The sequence below is a fragment of the Lemur catta genome, chromosome 7 (assembly GCF_020740605.2).
Source record: "Lemur catta isolate mLemCat1 chromosome 7, mLemCat1.pri, whole genome shotgun sequence".
Taxonomy (NCBI): Eukaryota; Metazoa; Chordata; class Mammalia; order Primates; family Lemuridae; genus Lemur; species Lemur catta.
The window spans coordinates 108,080,274-108,094,419 of record NC_059134.1 but is presented as its reverse complement, the minus strand read 5'-3'; the positions used below and the strand labels follow the sequence as shown (position 1 = coordinate 108,094,419).

The window sequence follows — 14,146 nt, the reverse complement described above, 5'->3', positions numbered from 1 at the left end:
CCTGCCTCGGTGCTCCCGGCATGCACCGCGCCGCGCGGCGCCGGAAGTGAGTGAGCATTTCCGGCCGCCATCCCCGCAGCGTTGACGTTTAAGCAGTGCCTGTGTCCCGGGGTCTTCCCGCAGACATGAAGGACGTACCGGGCTTCTTACAGCAGAGCCAGAGCTCCGGGCCCGGGCAGCCTGCTGTGTGGCATCGTCTGGAGGAGCTCTACACGAAAAAGTGAGCACCGGGGCGCGGGGCCCCAGGTCCCGGGGACAGAGCGAGGCCGAGGGGCCGGACATTGATGGGCTGAGGGCGCTCGGACCAGAGTGGGGAGGCGGCGTGTGGGAAGCGTGGGGCCGGGCGAGGCCGGGAGGCGGGCCGAGGAGCAAAAGGGGTGACCGCCCACGAGGACTAAGGAGCAAACCTGTAGCCAGGATGTTTGGGTCTAGGATTCACTGCTTTCCTAACCGAGGTTCTGTGACGAGACTTCTGAACTCCCTTCTGGTCCCACTAAAGGGGTTCAGGGACGGCCTGTGATTTTAGCTCTTAATTCCAAACAAGCAAACACACTTCCAGGCCTAGGTTGACACCCCCTTTTGGGAAACAGATCCTGGTGACTTGTGCTTAGCCTTGTCACAGTGTGACTGTATATACGGTTATCTGTCTCACGGTCTGGAGCGGACAAACCAGAGGACAGTGCAGTTTTGTTTTCTTTTGGTTCTGCAACTGATTGGACAGGGTACAGCCACTTCCCCCTCTCCCGTTGTCTCTACTTTCCACTGTATTTCACGCTGGGCTTTGTGCCCCTAAAGAGATCTTAGAGTTTGGGTTTGTTTAGAAACAGGATGACTTTCAGAACAATTAAATTGTTGCTACTAAACACCAACCTCTTTTCAAATGAGTAGAATAAATTGCTAGAACTGTTCCATGGGAAAATAACGCCTCCTGTAGGTACTTCCCTGTTAACAACTCTAGCATTTAACATACTACCTTTCACATAGATACTCAATACATGTTTTGACGATGTTCAGCATTCAGCAGCCTTCTGGTGTTAGCAGGTTTTGAGAGCAAATTATTAGTGTTTGGCAAATAATTGCTTGTGTTGAGTTGTACTTTGTGTTTTTCAAAGCATTTTATCTGCGTTGTTAAATATTAGCCTTTGGTTTCTGGATTAAGTGCTATGTCACTGCCCTAGTGGTTTTATATATATTAGCTCATTTAATCCTTTGTTTATCCCATTCACAGATGAGGAAACTGAAGCTCAGTTTAATCACCTTCCCTGAGATACTCAGCTAGTAAGTAGAAGAGCTGGGGTTTCAACTTAGACCTGTATGATTTCAAAGTTCTGGTTTCCAGTCGAACCTCACAGTAGCCCTTTGAGATCATCTAGAAAGGTGTCCTCCATTTCATAGGTGGGAAAACTGAGTCTTAGAGAAGGGAGGTGATCTGAAGGTGACATAACCAATGAGTAGCAAGGCCAGGAAAAGAATTGAGGTGTATTAGCTTCTGTGTTAGCATTCTTTCTGCTACTCAGTAGAGACTATTAATAGTTAGTACAGGTTTAATATACCTTATCTGAAATGCTGGAGGGCAGAAGTATTTTGGATTTTGGAATGTTTGCATTATATATTTACGGGTTCAGCATCCCTGATCCAAAATTCCAAAATCTGAAATGCTCCAATGAGTATTTCTTGTGAACCTCATGTGCTCAAAAGTTTTGAATTTTGGAGCATCTGATTTTGGAGTTTTGGATTAGAGATGCTCAACCTGTATTTGTTACATGGTTGGACTGGCAAGGCTGATAGTGTCTGTGACTGGATATTAGTTTTTAAGTCTCAAGGACCTTATGTTTTTCAGGTTGTGGCATCAGCTGACACTTCAGGTGCTTGATTTTGTGCAGGATCCGTGCTTTGCTCAAGGAGATGGTCTCATTAAGGTAAGTAATTTACCTTGTTAGGTGAGGCTATATGAACGTGCTCAAGGACTTTATAAAGTAATAGATGGGCTTTATGATAATAAACTATACCCGTTATTCAGCAATCTTTTTGAGTCAGGTACTGTTCTAAATGCTTTATATATTTACTCTTTTATTGTTCATAAGAATATTAGGAGATAACTACTATTTTTATCCTTTTTTTTAATGTAGAAGCAGATTAAGTAACTTACCATAGGTCGTAGGTAATAAGTGACACAAGAGGATTTAAATGCAAACATTCTAGCTGCTTCTAAAATTCTAGCATGCTCTGTTATAGCATGCCCTGGTATCTTATTATTCATAGACTGTTTTGTTTTTTTGTTTGTTTGTTGTTGTTGCTTTTTAGTACCCTACTTTGGGGAAACTGTTATGCAAAAATTAAAAGTTCAAAACCAATTAGAGGGCGGGTAGGACGTAGAGGAGGATCACCACAGGAATCTTTCAGATAACCACCGTCTCTCCGCTCTCCCACGCTGACTCTGCCTGCTTGCCGGAACACTTTCTGTCCTGGGTAGTGTGGAAGACAGAGCACCTTTTGTGCTTTGGTGGAGGGTGGGAGGGATCAGAGGGGGAGTCCTGCATAATATCATGCCGCCCGTGTGATAGAGCACTTTTAGAATTTTCCCAATAAAAACAATGCATACTCTTTCCTAGCCTCCCCCAGATCCCCTGACAGGCTCACAGATTTGCTCGTTGGTAGCCTGCTCTTTGAAGTCTTTTGCGACATCTTACTCTCTGATGCCTTTCTTTGATTCTGAATGAATCAGAGATTTATACCAGCATTGTAACTGATAGCTAGCTCATAATTATAGCTTGAGTTATTTCTCCTGAGTACATTATATTTACTCACAGTGAAGCTGACCACCTGACTACCCCACCACCTGAGCTCATAAGGTTTTCTTGTGGTTTATACCTATCAATTTGACATTTTAGTACTCAAAGGAACTTATAATTATCTATAAGCTTAGAGATTTTGCTGGGCATTCTATCTTCTAGATTATGTGAAAAACTGATAAATGAGAACTGTCTTAATACTTGTTCCCTAAGATTCTATACCATTGTAATAGATAATTCATAATAACTTTTTTTTTTTTTTTTTTTTTTTTTTGAGACAGAGTCTCTCTCTGTTGCCCGGGCTAGAGTGCCGTGGTGTCAGCCTAGCTCACAGCAACCTGAAACTCCTGAGCTGAAGCAATCCTTCTGCCTCAGCCTCCCGAGTAGCTGGGACTACAGGCATGCGCCACCATTCCCGGCTAATTTTTTTCTATATATATTTTTAGCTGTTCATATAATTTCTTTCTATTTTAGTAGAGACGGGGTCTTGCTCTTGCTCAGGCTGGTCTCAAACTCCTGACCTCGAGCGATCCTCCCACCTCGGCCTCTCAGAGTGGTAGGATTACAAACGTAAGCCACCGTGCCTGGCCAAATTCACAATATCTTTAAATCACTTTCCACACATGGCAAAATATTTTCTCAACCTCATGGTAATATGACGCTTATTCAGGTTGGCAGATCTATGATTACTTTTTTCATGGACAAAATAAACCTTTAAAAATTATTGAGATCCAGTCCACATAAGTATAAAATATTAATAGATAGTATTCATGAATTTACAGTCACCAAAAGTAATTTTGAGTTTCTGTACTTAGTGGGCTTTTTTCTCTAATTCCATAAATTAAAGTAGATACTAAAAAAGTTAAAGCATTCCCTCTTAATGAGGAAAGTATCCTTGGAATAGACTCTTCTAATGAAAACACCATTTTATTTAGATGGCCATTTGCTGTGTGCCAGATTTAAATATCTTAACTGCCATAGGGATCTTTCCATCTTTCTGCCTTCATAGCCCAGAGGAGCTTCAGGCTCTCCTAATCCAAAGTTGAGGTCACTTGGAGGTTCCCTCTCCCTGCTGTGCCCACACCGGGCACTCCGTTTGCCCAGTTACCTAGCCATAAGCTCAGGGGTCATTGTCAGGTCCCCTTCTCTGTGACCCGCTCACCTCTGACCCAGTCGTTCAACTTACCAGCACATCTTTCTCAGATTCTCCATCCATCCTCACACCGTTGCTCTCTCACGCTCCTGTCTTGGCCACTGGCAGTCTCTCTTAGTCTTTCCCGTGCCGTCCTCTCAGCCCCAGCCGTGTTTCTAAAATAGGAGTGTGATCATGTGTCTCCACTGCTTCAGCCGTGCGTTTTGAAGAGAGACCAGTCTTCAGTGCCTCCTATTCGATGTCCTTCAGAAATACTCCTGAAACATAATGCAGTTTTTTGTTTCGTTTTGTTATTTGTTTCAGCATATTATGGGGGTACATAAGTTTAGGTTATGTATATTGCCCTTGCCCCCCTCCCCCCTGAGTCAGAGCTTCAAGCGTGTCCATCCCCAATAATGCAGTTTTTTCTTTAGTGCTTTTGCACATGTCTGTTCCTGTCTGGAATGTTCTTCTCTCAACTGCCGCCCTCCCACAGCCGATGTCCATCCTTCTAACTGCTCCTCATTCCTTGAAACTCAGTATTACCACTTCTGGAATAACCTTCTTTGAAGCCTGTCCCTTAGGCTGTGCTTCTTTTTTTTTGTCTTGCTCTTGAACTCACAGTATTGTCATTTATTTAGACTGTTTTCTCCACTAGGCCAGGAGCTACTCAAAGACACATCATTTATGTATAGTACTTAGCATAGAGTCTGAGGAAGTGCTCAAGTGTGTGCTGAATGCCTAAGAAATTGGATAATGCTACATAATTAGCCTTAACCTTCTGAAATCTGAAGGCACTCCATTCTGTTTGGTTAGCGAACATTTCAAACTGGTGATCTATTTTACTTAGAGTACCTTGGAGAAAGAACATAGGGATAAGTCTTCAGGAGATTCTTGTAGGTTGTGCTCTAATTCCCAAAGCTAGACAGAAATCCTAATTGTCTTTAATAATCCATTGGTGGTCATTTATGTGAACTTAAACAAGCCTTAATATGGGTCTCCTGTCACTAAGCAAACATTTATGCATTGCTTACTACGTAATGAGCATTTTGGTTTGCAAAATCATAACTTGATAACATTGATTATTGTTTAACTAAAAACAATGTTCGGCAGGTCTTGATTTTTGCAGACTGAAAGACATCCTATAATTTCTCTCCATATTTTGGTTTCACAGCTTTATGAAAACTTCATCAGTGAATTTGAACACAGGTAAAACCCTCTTGTCAGTTTTTTACTTTGAAAACGAGTATATCCATATTCAGCGGCACTCAAAGCCTGGTGGTTTTTATTTCAGGGTGAATCCTTTGTCTCTGGTAGAAATCATTCTTCATGTCGTTAGACAGATGACTGGTAAGTCCCATCCACGAGCAGATCCAAATGGTAGTTAAAATGCTCATGAAATGTAAGGTAATTGAACTTTTGTATTTTAATAGACAACAGAAGGTTTTTAGCTTATATCTTTTTTTTTGTTTGAGACAGAGTCTCGCTCTGTTGCCCAGGCTAGAGTGAGTGCCATGGCGTCAGCCTGGCTCACAGCAACCTCAGATTCCTGGGCTTAAGCAATCCTGCCTCAGCCTCCCGAGTAGCTGGGACTACAGGCATGTGCCACCATGCCTGGCTAATTTTTTTTCTGTATATATTTTTAGTTAGCCAGATAATTTCTTTCTTTTTTTTTTTTTTTTCAGTAGAGACGGAGTCTCGCTCTTGCTCAGGCTGGTCTCAAACTCCAGAGATCCACCCGACTCGGCCTCCCACAGTGGTAGGATTACAGGCGTGAGCTACTGCGCCCGGCCGGTTTTTAGCTTATAAAAACAAAATGGCAGCCAGGCATGGCTCACACCTGTAATCCCAGCACTCTGGGAGGCCAAGGCTGGAGGATCGCTTGAGTTCAGGAGTTTGAGACCAGCCTGAGCAAGAGCGAGACCCCATTTCTACTAACAATAGAAAAATTAACTGGGCATCATGGTGCACACATGTAGTCCCAGCTACTCGGGAGGCTGAGGCAGGAGGATCGCATGAGCACAGGAGTTTGAGGTTGCTGTGAGCGAGGCTGAGCCATGGCACTCTACTCAGGGCAACAGAGTGAGACTGTCTCAAAAAAAAAAAATTGTATATATATGATTTTAAGTTATGTTTTTATTATACTTTATGGTCTAAACCTAAAGATTATCCTACCTGAAGGTGTCTTGGTTGGTAAAACTAGCCTATAAAGGTACTCCATTCGTGGTTCTTCTGACTTTATTCCTTTCTTTTCTAGATCCTAATGTGGCTCTTACTTTTCTGGAAAAGACTCGTGAGAAGGTAAATGTGAAGTTTAAGCAATACCTTTTAGAATATATGTGGCCTACAGTTTGTGGCAGTGCTCACTGTCCACACCTTTAGAGACCACAGCGTCTCTGGTCGTGAAAGTTAAGTTAACGTACAGGTAGCTGGCTGACTTTGTTAGTCCGCTGCCCACATTTCTGAGAGTCCCTGTTTTTTGATGTCTTTAGGTCAAGAGCAGTGACGAGGCAGTGATTCTTTGTAAAACAGCAATTGGAGCTCTGAAATTAAACATCGGGGACCTGCAGGTCACAAAGGTGAGATCACCACAATATGGATTTATCTTTAGTTTAAAAAGTTGTTTATCACAGTAAAAACTGTTTATTTAAAGATATTTTTAAATATAACAAGAAAGTTGCAAAAGTAACACAAAGAACCCCTAGGCCGGGCACGGTGGCTCACACTTGTAATCCTAGCACTCTGGGAGGCTGAGGCGGGAGGATCACTCGAGGTCAGGAGTTCGAGACCAGCCTGAGCAATAGTGAGACCCCGTCTCTACTAAAAAATAGAAATTATCTGGCCAACTAAAAATATATATAGGAAAAAATTAGCCAAGCATGGTGGCACATGCCTGTAGTCCCAGCTACTCGGGAGGCTGAGGCAGGAGGATCGCTTAAGCCCAGGAGTTTGAGGTTGCTGTGAGCTAGGCTGATGCCATGGCACTCACTCTAGCCAGGGCAACAAAGTGAGACTCGGTCTCAAAAAAAAAAAAAGAACCCCTAGATTTCCCGCTGTTAACTTTTTACCACTTTTGCTTTATTCTGTGTGTATATATGTATAGTTTTTTTTTCAAAACCATTTAAGAGTAAGTTGGTGAGATGTGATGCCCGTTACCCTTGAACGAACCCCCCCCCCGCCCCCCGCACGGTTACAGCCCCTCCTCCCCCCTCCCCCCATCACTCCTGTGGCCTCGCTGGTGCGAAGCCGGGATGTCCTCGCCCGTAGTCAGCCTGTTCCCCACTGACAGGTCGTGGGCTGCGCCTCCGTCGTCCTTCTGCCTCCTCAGTGCTGAAGTTTCCTGCCTGGATTCTTATTTTCATTTTAGTGCAGTTTGGGACATAGGTGTGGGTTTGGGTGGCGGTGAGACCAGCCTGTGTGGTCAGTTTAACCAGGCTCTGTGTGTGTTTGTGTTTGTTCTGGTAATCGTAATATTAAAGACAGTTTTGGGATTAAAAGTATTCATGTTCTCACTGCCCTAAAAAATACTTGTTGTTCGTTGCCTCTCAGTCTTAGCCCCACATGCAAAGCTATTGCATTTTGTTTTGAAATGTTTAATACACACCAGAAGCTTTACGTCACCACAGAGAGAGCTGTGATGGGTGTCCACGGGTCCCCAGCAGCTCAGGGACGCAGCGGCTCCGCACAGCTCCCACGGCCTTCGGGTCACTCCGCCAGCAAGGCTCCCTCCTGCCTGTGTGTGTGTGTCCTTGTGCGTTGCTCAGTAGGGCTGTCCTGTGCTAAGTATGTTCTAGCATACTGGCTCCACACTAGGTGTCAGAGCCACCGTGTAGAGATGTGTCACCAGTGCGTTTTTACTTGTGTGTGGCATTCCACTGTGTAAGTGTGTCACAACATACGTGCCCAGTCTCCTGTGGAGGGCAACTTGCTTGGTTTTTCTATTCAGGTATTGCTGTTATTAGTATATCTGTGCCTGGTCCCTGTGTGCACGGGCAGAATCTCACCAGGGTACGTTCCTGGAGACTACAGGTGTGAGGCATACACACCTGCACCTTTGTCAGATGTTGCCAGGTGTTTCTCCAAGGTGGCTTGTGCCCCCACTTCACTGTATGACACTCCCAAAGCTCTGTATTCTCAACACTTCATACTTTGAGACTGTTTGACTCTTGCTGGTCTAAGGGAAAGGAAGTAACGTCTCACTGGGGGTTTAATTTGCATTTCTCAATTACTAGTGGTTCATTGCCTGTTCTGGTCCTATCTCCAGTTCCGTCAATTGCCTGCTAATGGCTTTTGCCCGTTTTTCTGCAGTGCCACTTGCCTCCTGGATGCTTGTGGGAGTCCCTTACGTTTCCTTGGTCAGGATTCCTGGTTGGTTACATGTGCTGTTAATGTCGCTTCCTAATCTGTGCCTTAGCTCTGTACTTTTTTCTGTATTTTGAATGAATTGAAGTTTTCCATTTTAATGTGGTCACATCGATCAATCTTTGCCTTTGTGATTTATACTTTTTTTTTGAGACAGGTTCTTGCTCTGTTGCCCAGGTTAGAGTGCAGTGGCGTCAGCCTAGCTCACTGCAACCTCAAACTCCTGGGCTCAAGGGGTCCTCCTGCCTCAGCCTCCCAAGTAGCTGGAACTACAGGTGTGCACCACGACACCCGGATAATTTTTTTTTTTTTTTTTTTTTTTGTAATGATGGGGTCTCAATATTGCCCAGGCTGGTCTCGAACTCCTGGCCTCAACTAATCCTCCTGCCTTAGCCTCCCAAAGTGCTGGGATTACAGGCATGAGCCACTGCACCACGCCTGTGGTTTATATTTTCTATCTTGTGATGTATTACTTTAAAAACCTTTTAAGCTAAAAAGAAAGACGATTTCGCTTCCTTTGTGTAGGAAACGATTGAAGATGTTGAAGAAATGCTCAACAGCCTCCCCGGTGTGACCTCAGTTCACAGCCGTTTCTACGATCTCTCCAGTAAATACTATCAAACCATCGGGAACCACGCATCCTACTACAAAGACGCTCTGCGCTTTCTGGGCTGTGTTGACATCAAGGACCTGCCAGGTAACGTGGGCCATGGAAGTCCGTGTGACCCAGGGGCGCGTTCCCCAGACATAGCGCTGTGAGGTGACAGGTCTCAGAGATCACTCAGATGGCTTCATCCTGTTTTGAAGCAAAGGCGGGAAGATTGTTTAAGCTCTAGATTCTGCCTTGTATTTGTCTCTAGCATTTAATTCAGCTGAAAATGAGGTTAATTCCTCCCAGCCCCTCTCCCGTTCCTTCTCTAGGGTCTCACTGCCCAGGTCAGAGGTTTTTGTAGGAAGTGCAGGATGTAAGTCCCTTCCAACCACCTGCACCCCTGCAACTGAGACCCTTGTTCTGAAAACTGAAATTTCAGAATTCTGGGAATGAATTACAAAACCTTCGAAGGATTCAAGGGTGGAAAGAAAAGTGACCAGTGGGTTTGGGGGAAAGTATAAGAAATGTGTTTTTAGAAAAGAGATTTTTAGCATGTTTTAGATGTTTCTCAACAATATACTATTGAGGCTTACAAGACCAGCAACGCTTAAAAGTGTTGATTCAGTCCTGGTTACTGTATCTCGAGAAAAATATATTAAGAAGAGCAACTAATGTGGTCAAGAGAATAAAGGACTTGCTCTATAAGAACAGACAGTACATTAATTCTAGACTAAAAAGAGGCTAAATTCGGTAATGTGAAGATAAATAAAATAAGAGGTAGCACTACTTCCCATAGCCAGTAAGGGATTTAAGGAACTCATTACTCTAGGAAGTAGTACAGGCTGAAAATATGAAAAGATTCACATAAATTTAGGACAAAAGTAATAAATGATTGTGCTTCCCACAAAACTCACATGGTTCCTGGTATAATCTAAGTCGATCCCGTACTGGAGAAGAGGTGGCTGATGTTAGGCTTTGTAATTTAACCGTTTCAAAGAATGGTTTCTTTACCTTTTTGTTACGTGAGATTTTTAAAGCCAAACGGGACTGATTGTCGTAACCGGGCCTGTGTTGCCACTCAGTGTCTGAGCAGCAGGAGAGAGCGTTCACGCTGGGACTGGCGGGACTTCTTGGCGAGGGAGTTTTCAACTTCGGAGAGCTCGTAAGTTGTTCCTGGGCTTGGCCTCTTTAACACGGGGGAGACTGGCTTTTCTCCCCGCTGACCGCCTGTGCTCACAGCTCATGCACCCTGTGCTGGAGTCGCTGAGGAGCACCGACCGCCAGTGGCTGATCGACACCCTCTACGCCTTCAACAGTGGCAACGTGGAGAGATTCCAGACTCTGAAGACGGCCTGGGGCCAGCAGGTGGGTCTCCAGATGCCAGCTGTTCATTCACTGATTCAACAGATGTTGGTTAAGCTGCACGCCAGGCCCACGGGGAGACGCTGGGCATCCCTGCTCTCTCAGAGCAGGAGCTGAGTGGTTAGGTGGCTGCAAGATCGGGCCCAGTGCTGCGCAGGAAGCGTAGGTGTTCTGAGAGGGTGGACTAGAGCAAGGGCCCTTCGTCCATGCGGGGTTGGGGGTCTCACAGAAGGTGTCCCAGAAGTAAGGACGCTCTGCGTGCCGTGGGGGTGGGTGAAAAGCAAACTTGGCAGAGCAGAAGGAAACTTTGCAGCTGTATGCACTGCACGGGGAGATGGGGAGGCTGCTGAGGGCAGGGACGGGAGAGCCTGCAGGGTGGGGGAGGGACGGGAGAGCCTGCAGGGTGGGGGAGGGACGGGAGCCTGCAGTGTGGGGGAGGCAGGGCAGGGGTCAGGTCAGGTCAGGAGTCGGGTGGGGAGGGCAGGCGGTGGGGAGGGCAGGCGCTGGGTTTCCAAGCCTGTGTGGAGGTGGCAGTTGGTGAGAGGTGCTTAACAAGGACTTGAGCTTTAACAGTAAATTTAGTCTTTTTTAAATAAAATTATTAGAAGCAAATATTACTAAAATATTAATTGTGGTAGGAGTTAGTGTGTTATTTTTGTACTTTTCTGAAACTTTCCATTTTCTCAAATTTTAAAGTAAACGTGTACAATTCACACACAGTGGAGCAGGGTAGATGCGCTGTGAGGAGGCAGGAGGCAGCTGCCAGGCCAGCTGTGCTCTGAGCATGTACTGGTGCCCCAGAGAAAACACGTGCCACTCAGGTGGCCAGCCAGAGCACTTAAACAAAAACAGGACATGAGAGGTGCTTTCGAGCACTACCTGTCCAGGGGAGGCGCGAGCCCTTTCTGAAGAGCTTGACCTGCCAAGTGTCTGCGGCAGAAATGTGCCTGCCGGGGCTGCCTGCGTCAGGCCTGAGTTGCTGAACATTTCAGTCAGAAATCAGGTCTCCTTGGTTTGGTTCTCTGCTCACCAAGTAACCCTCTGGTGCACCCACAAGGAGAGAGTGCACTGGCCTTGCAGAGGTGGCTTCTAGTTCTCATGACGACGATACTTTTCATGGTAAATTAATAACTTGCTCTTTTGATTCACAACAAGTGTCTAGAACCCGGAGAGTCTGTCCTTCCCAGGGATGCCACTTACCGTGCCAACCACGCAGGCGGCACCTCCTGAAAGCCTTCCAGGACGTGGGGGGCCTTCCTGACGTGCCTTGTGCCAGCAGAGCCTCCGTGGCCCTGCCTAATGGTGTTTGTGACATTCATGTAAATCTTGTCAGCTCCCGTCTTAGGAAACAGCCTTTCAGTTAGGGACTCTTCTTTGATCTCCTAAGGAAAGTGAAGTTCAGGGCAAGTAAAGCTGTAATGAGCTTCCGCCATCTACAGCGTAAGCTCTTTGGGCCTGCCCAGTTGCCTTCTGTTCAACGTGCTGTTGTGGAAAGAATTCCAAAGCCCAGGTTAGGAAACTAATAAGCACAAATGTGGAGGACATTGTTCTGTCTTTCTGCACTTTACAGCCTGACTTGGCGGCGAACGAAGCCCAGCTTCTGCGGAAGATCCAGTTGCTGTGCCTCATGGAGGTAAGCGCACACTGGAGCTGCTCTGTCTGCGGGCCCGGCCAGGCGAGGTCCTGCAGGCGGCAGGCCTCTCCCGAGTGCAGGTTAAAACCTCAGTGACACTTCCGCCCCACGCCACCCTCTACCACCCTCCGCTTCCCTTCACCAGCACTTGAGTTTGAAGTTTGTAACAGGGCTGAGCTCAGACGACCCCTCCTCAGAGAGGCCTCCCGGCCGGCTGAGGCGGCATGCGATGGCTGCTCCCCCCACCCTGGCATGGCACGTCCTCGTGGCACAGCCACGCCTGTCCGTGTGCCCACCCGTCTGTCCACACTGGGGTTCAGCTTCGTGAGGACATGGGCCTTGTGTTTTTGGTTCACATAGTGGCCCACATGGGGCCTCAAGTGCTCATTCAGGGACTGAATGATGGTTATTGTTAAAAAGCCCAATAAAGCTTATTTTCACCATTAATTTTCTTATCTAAGTATTGAAAGATTGTTCTTAGCAAGATACATGACCACTATTAGGAAACTTGTAATGTTGGGGGTACTAATAAGAGGATTTCTATTTTCAGAGCAAGAATTGACAAATGTATCCTAATCAGTTAGTTCTCTGACAATTTTTATTTGGAGAAATAGTTTTAAATAGTTAATGAAAAAAATTTTTTTCAGATGACTTTTACACGACCTGCCAATCACAGACAACTCACCTTTGAAGAAATTGCCAAAAGTGCCAAAATCACAGTGAATGAGGTACGGTCACCGGACTCAGGATGTCATGGCGGCAAAGCTGCCACCAAGAGGAGGCAGGGACTCTGGTGTGAGCGCTCTGCTCCCCAGACTGTCAGGGACGACAGGGGAAAGGGCACCTGTGTCTCAGAGCCTCCCGAGTCCCTGGTGTGTGTCCGGGCGTCTTACGCGGCCCCTCCCTCCGCACAGGTGGAGCTGCTGGTGATGAAGGCGCTCTCGGTGGGGCTGGTGAGAGGCAGCATAGACGAGGTGGACAGGCGCGTCCACATGACCTGGGTGCAGCCCCGAGTGTTGGATTTGCAGCAGGTGATGTGATTGAAACCCACACTTTGCTTGGTGGGTTTTCTGAGTTGTGTCTTAGTTTCACTTGGAGGGAAGCCATTAGGGAAGGAACTGCTGTTAGACAAGAGGTCTTGGAGAATGTATTACTGTTGTCGGGTTTTTCTAAGAACCTGATAGAACGTAAGTCTGGGATTTGAACCCTGCATTTAAAAGCTTATGACGACAACAGTGCTGGTTGTGCTGAGAGGCCCGTTAATCCTAAGATCGGGGCACCCCTCAATCACGCTCCTGGCCTGTGATCTGAGCCCCATCTGTCCTGTTCACGTTTGCTGGAAATCCGACACTGGGTTTCCTCTGCTCTTGCCCACTTTCTTTCCTACAAGTTTTTATAAAAATGTCCTTTGATAAGAATTGACCGGGCAGTCCTCTCAGCCCACCCCCCCAGCTCAGATGTCCTGGTCAGAGCTGCGAGCAGGTGCTGCGGCGTTGGCCGCCTGGCCTGTGACTCAGGCGAGTCTCAATGCCCGTGTGGCCCTGCTTTGCACTGCAGATCAAGGGAATGAAGGACCGCCTGGAGTTCTGGTGCACCGACGTGAAGAGCATGGAGATGCTGGTGGAGCACCAGGCCCACGACATCCTCACCTAGGCCCCGGCATCCCTGCCTGCCTGCCTGGAGGTGGTGTTTCTGCGGCGGGTGACACTGGCAGCTGAGAAGATTGGAATTGAGTTCGGGTGGGGGTTGGGTCCCGTGTGGAGTGGAGACTGTTGCAGTGGAAACAGGGAGACGGCGCCTTTGGGGGTCTCCTGCAGGGAGAGGGGTCCCCAGGTCTCAGTTTGACGAGGGAAGAAGTGGCCTTCCAGTCGGAGGACACGCACCCAAGGTTGATCTCCGTCTGCATCTACCTTTGGGAACATCTTTTGCAATGTGGCTGGAGAACGTTCCTACAATAAACACCTTTGCTTTGTTCTTTTTGTGGTTCTGCTTCCTTGGGCTCAGCTCCCAGGTCAAGCCTGTACCTGATGAGAAAGCATGAGCTGGAACCCAGGGAGGTCGTGGGGGCTTTGGCCTCGGCCCCTGCTCTGCCGGCACGTCCCTGAGTGGGGCAGAGCCTGACCCCGAGGACCGAGGAAGCCGGTCCCGTCTGCCCTCAGAGCTGGGCGTCTGCCCTGTTCTCCAGCCCACAGATCCCCGCTGACAGGCGTCCACACCCTGGCCACCACACGGCACGCAGAGCCTGCGGCTGCTGTGACCCACGAGCTGGCCCT

General features: G+C 47.2%; 1 protein-coding gene across 1 annotated transcript; it reads left to right on the top strand.

Moving 5' to 3' along the window:
- The first annotated feature begins 37 nt into the window (after positions 1–37).
- PSMD13 (proteasome 26S subunit, non-ATPase 13) lies at positions 38–13,848 on the top strand. The gene is made up of 13 exons (XM_045558591.1): positions 38–220; positions 1,841–1,919; positions 5,099–5,133; positions 5,219–5,274; positions 6,182–6,225; positions 6,417–6,503; positions 8,812–8,983; positions 9,961–10,040; positions 10,118–10,243; positions 11,811–11,873; positions 12,521–12,601; positions 12,788–12,904; positions 13,431–13,848. The coding sequence occupies exons 1-13, from the start codon at positions 126–128 to the stop codon at positions 13,524–13,526; spliced, it is 1,131 nt and encodes a 376-aa protein (XP_045414547.1). The 5' UTR covers positions 38–125; the 3' UTR covers positions 13,527–13,848.
- Positions 13,849–14,146: the final 298 nt, after the last annotated feature.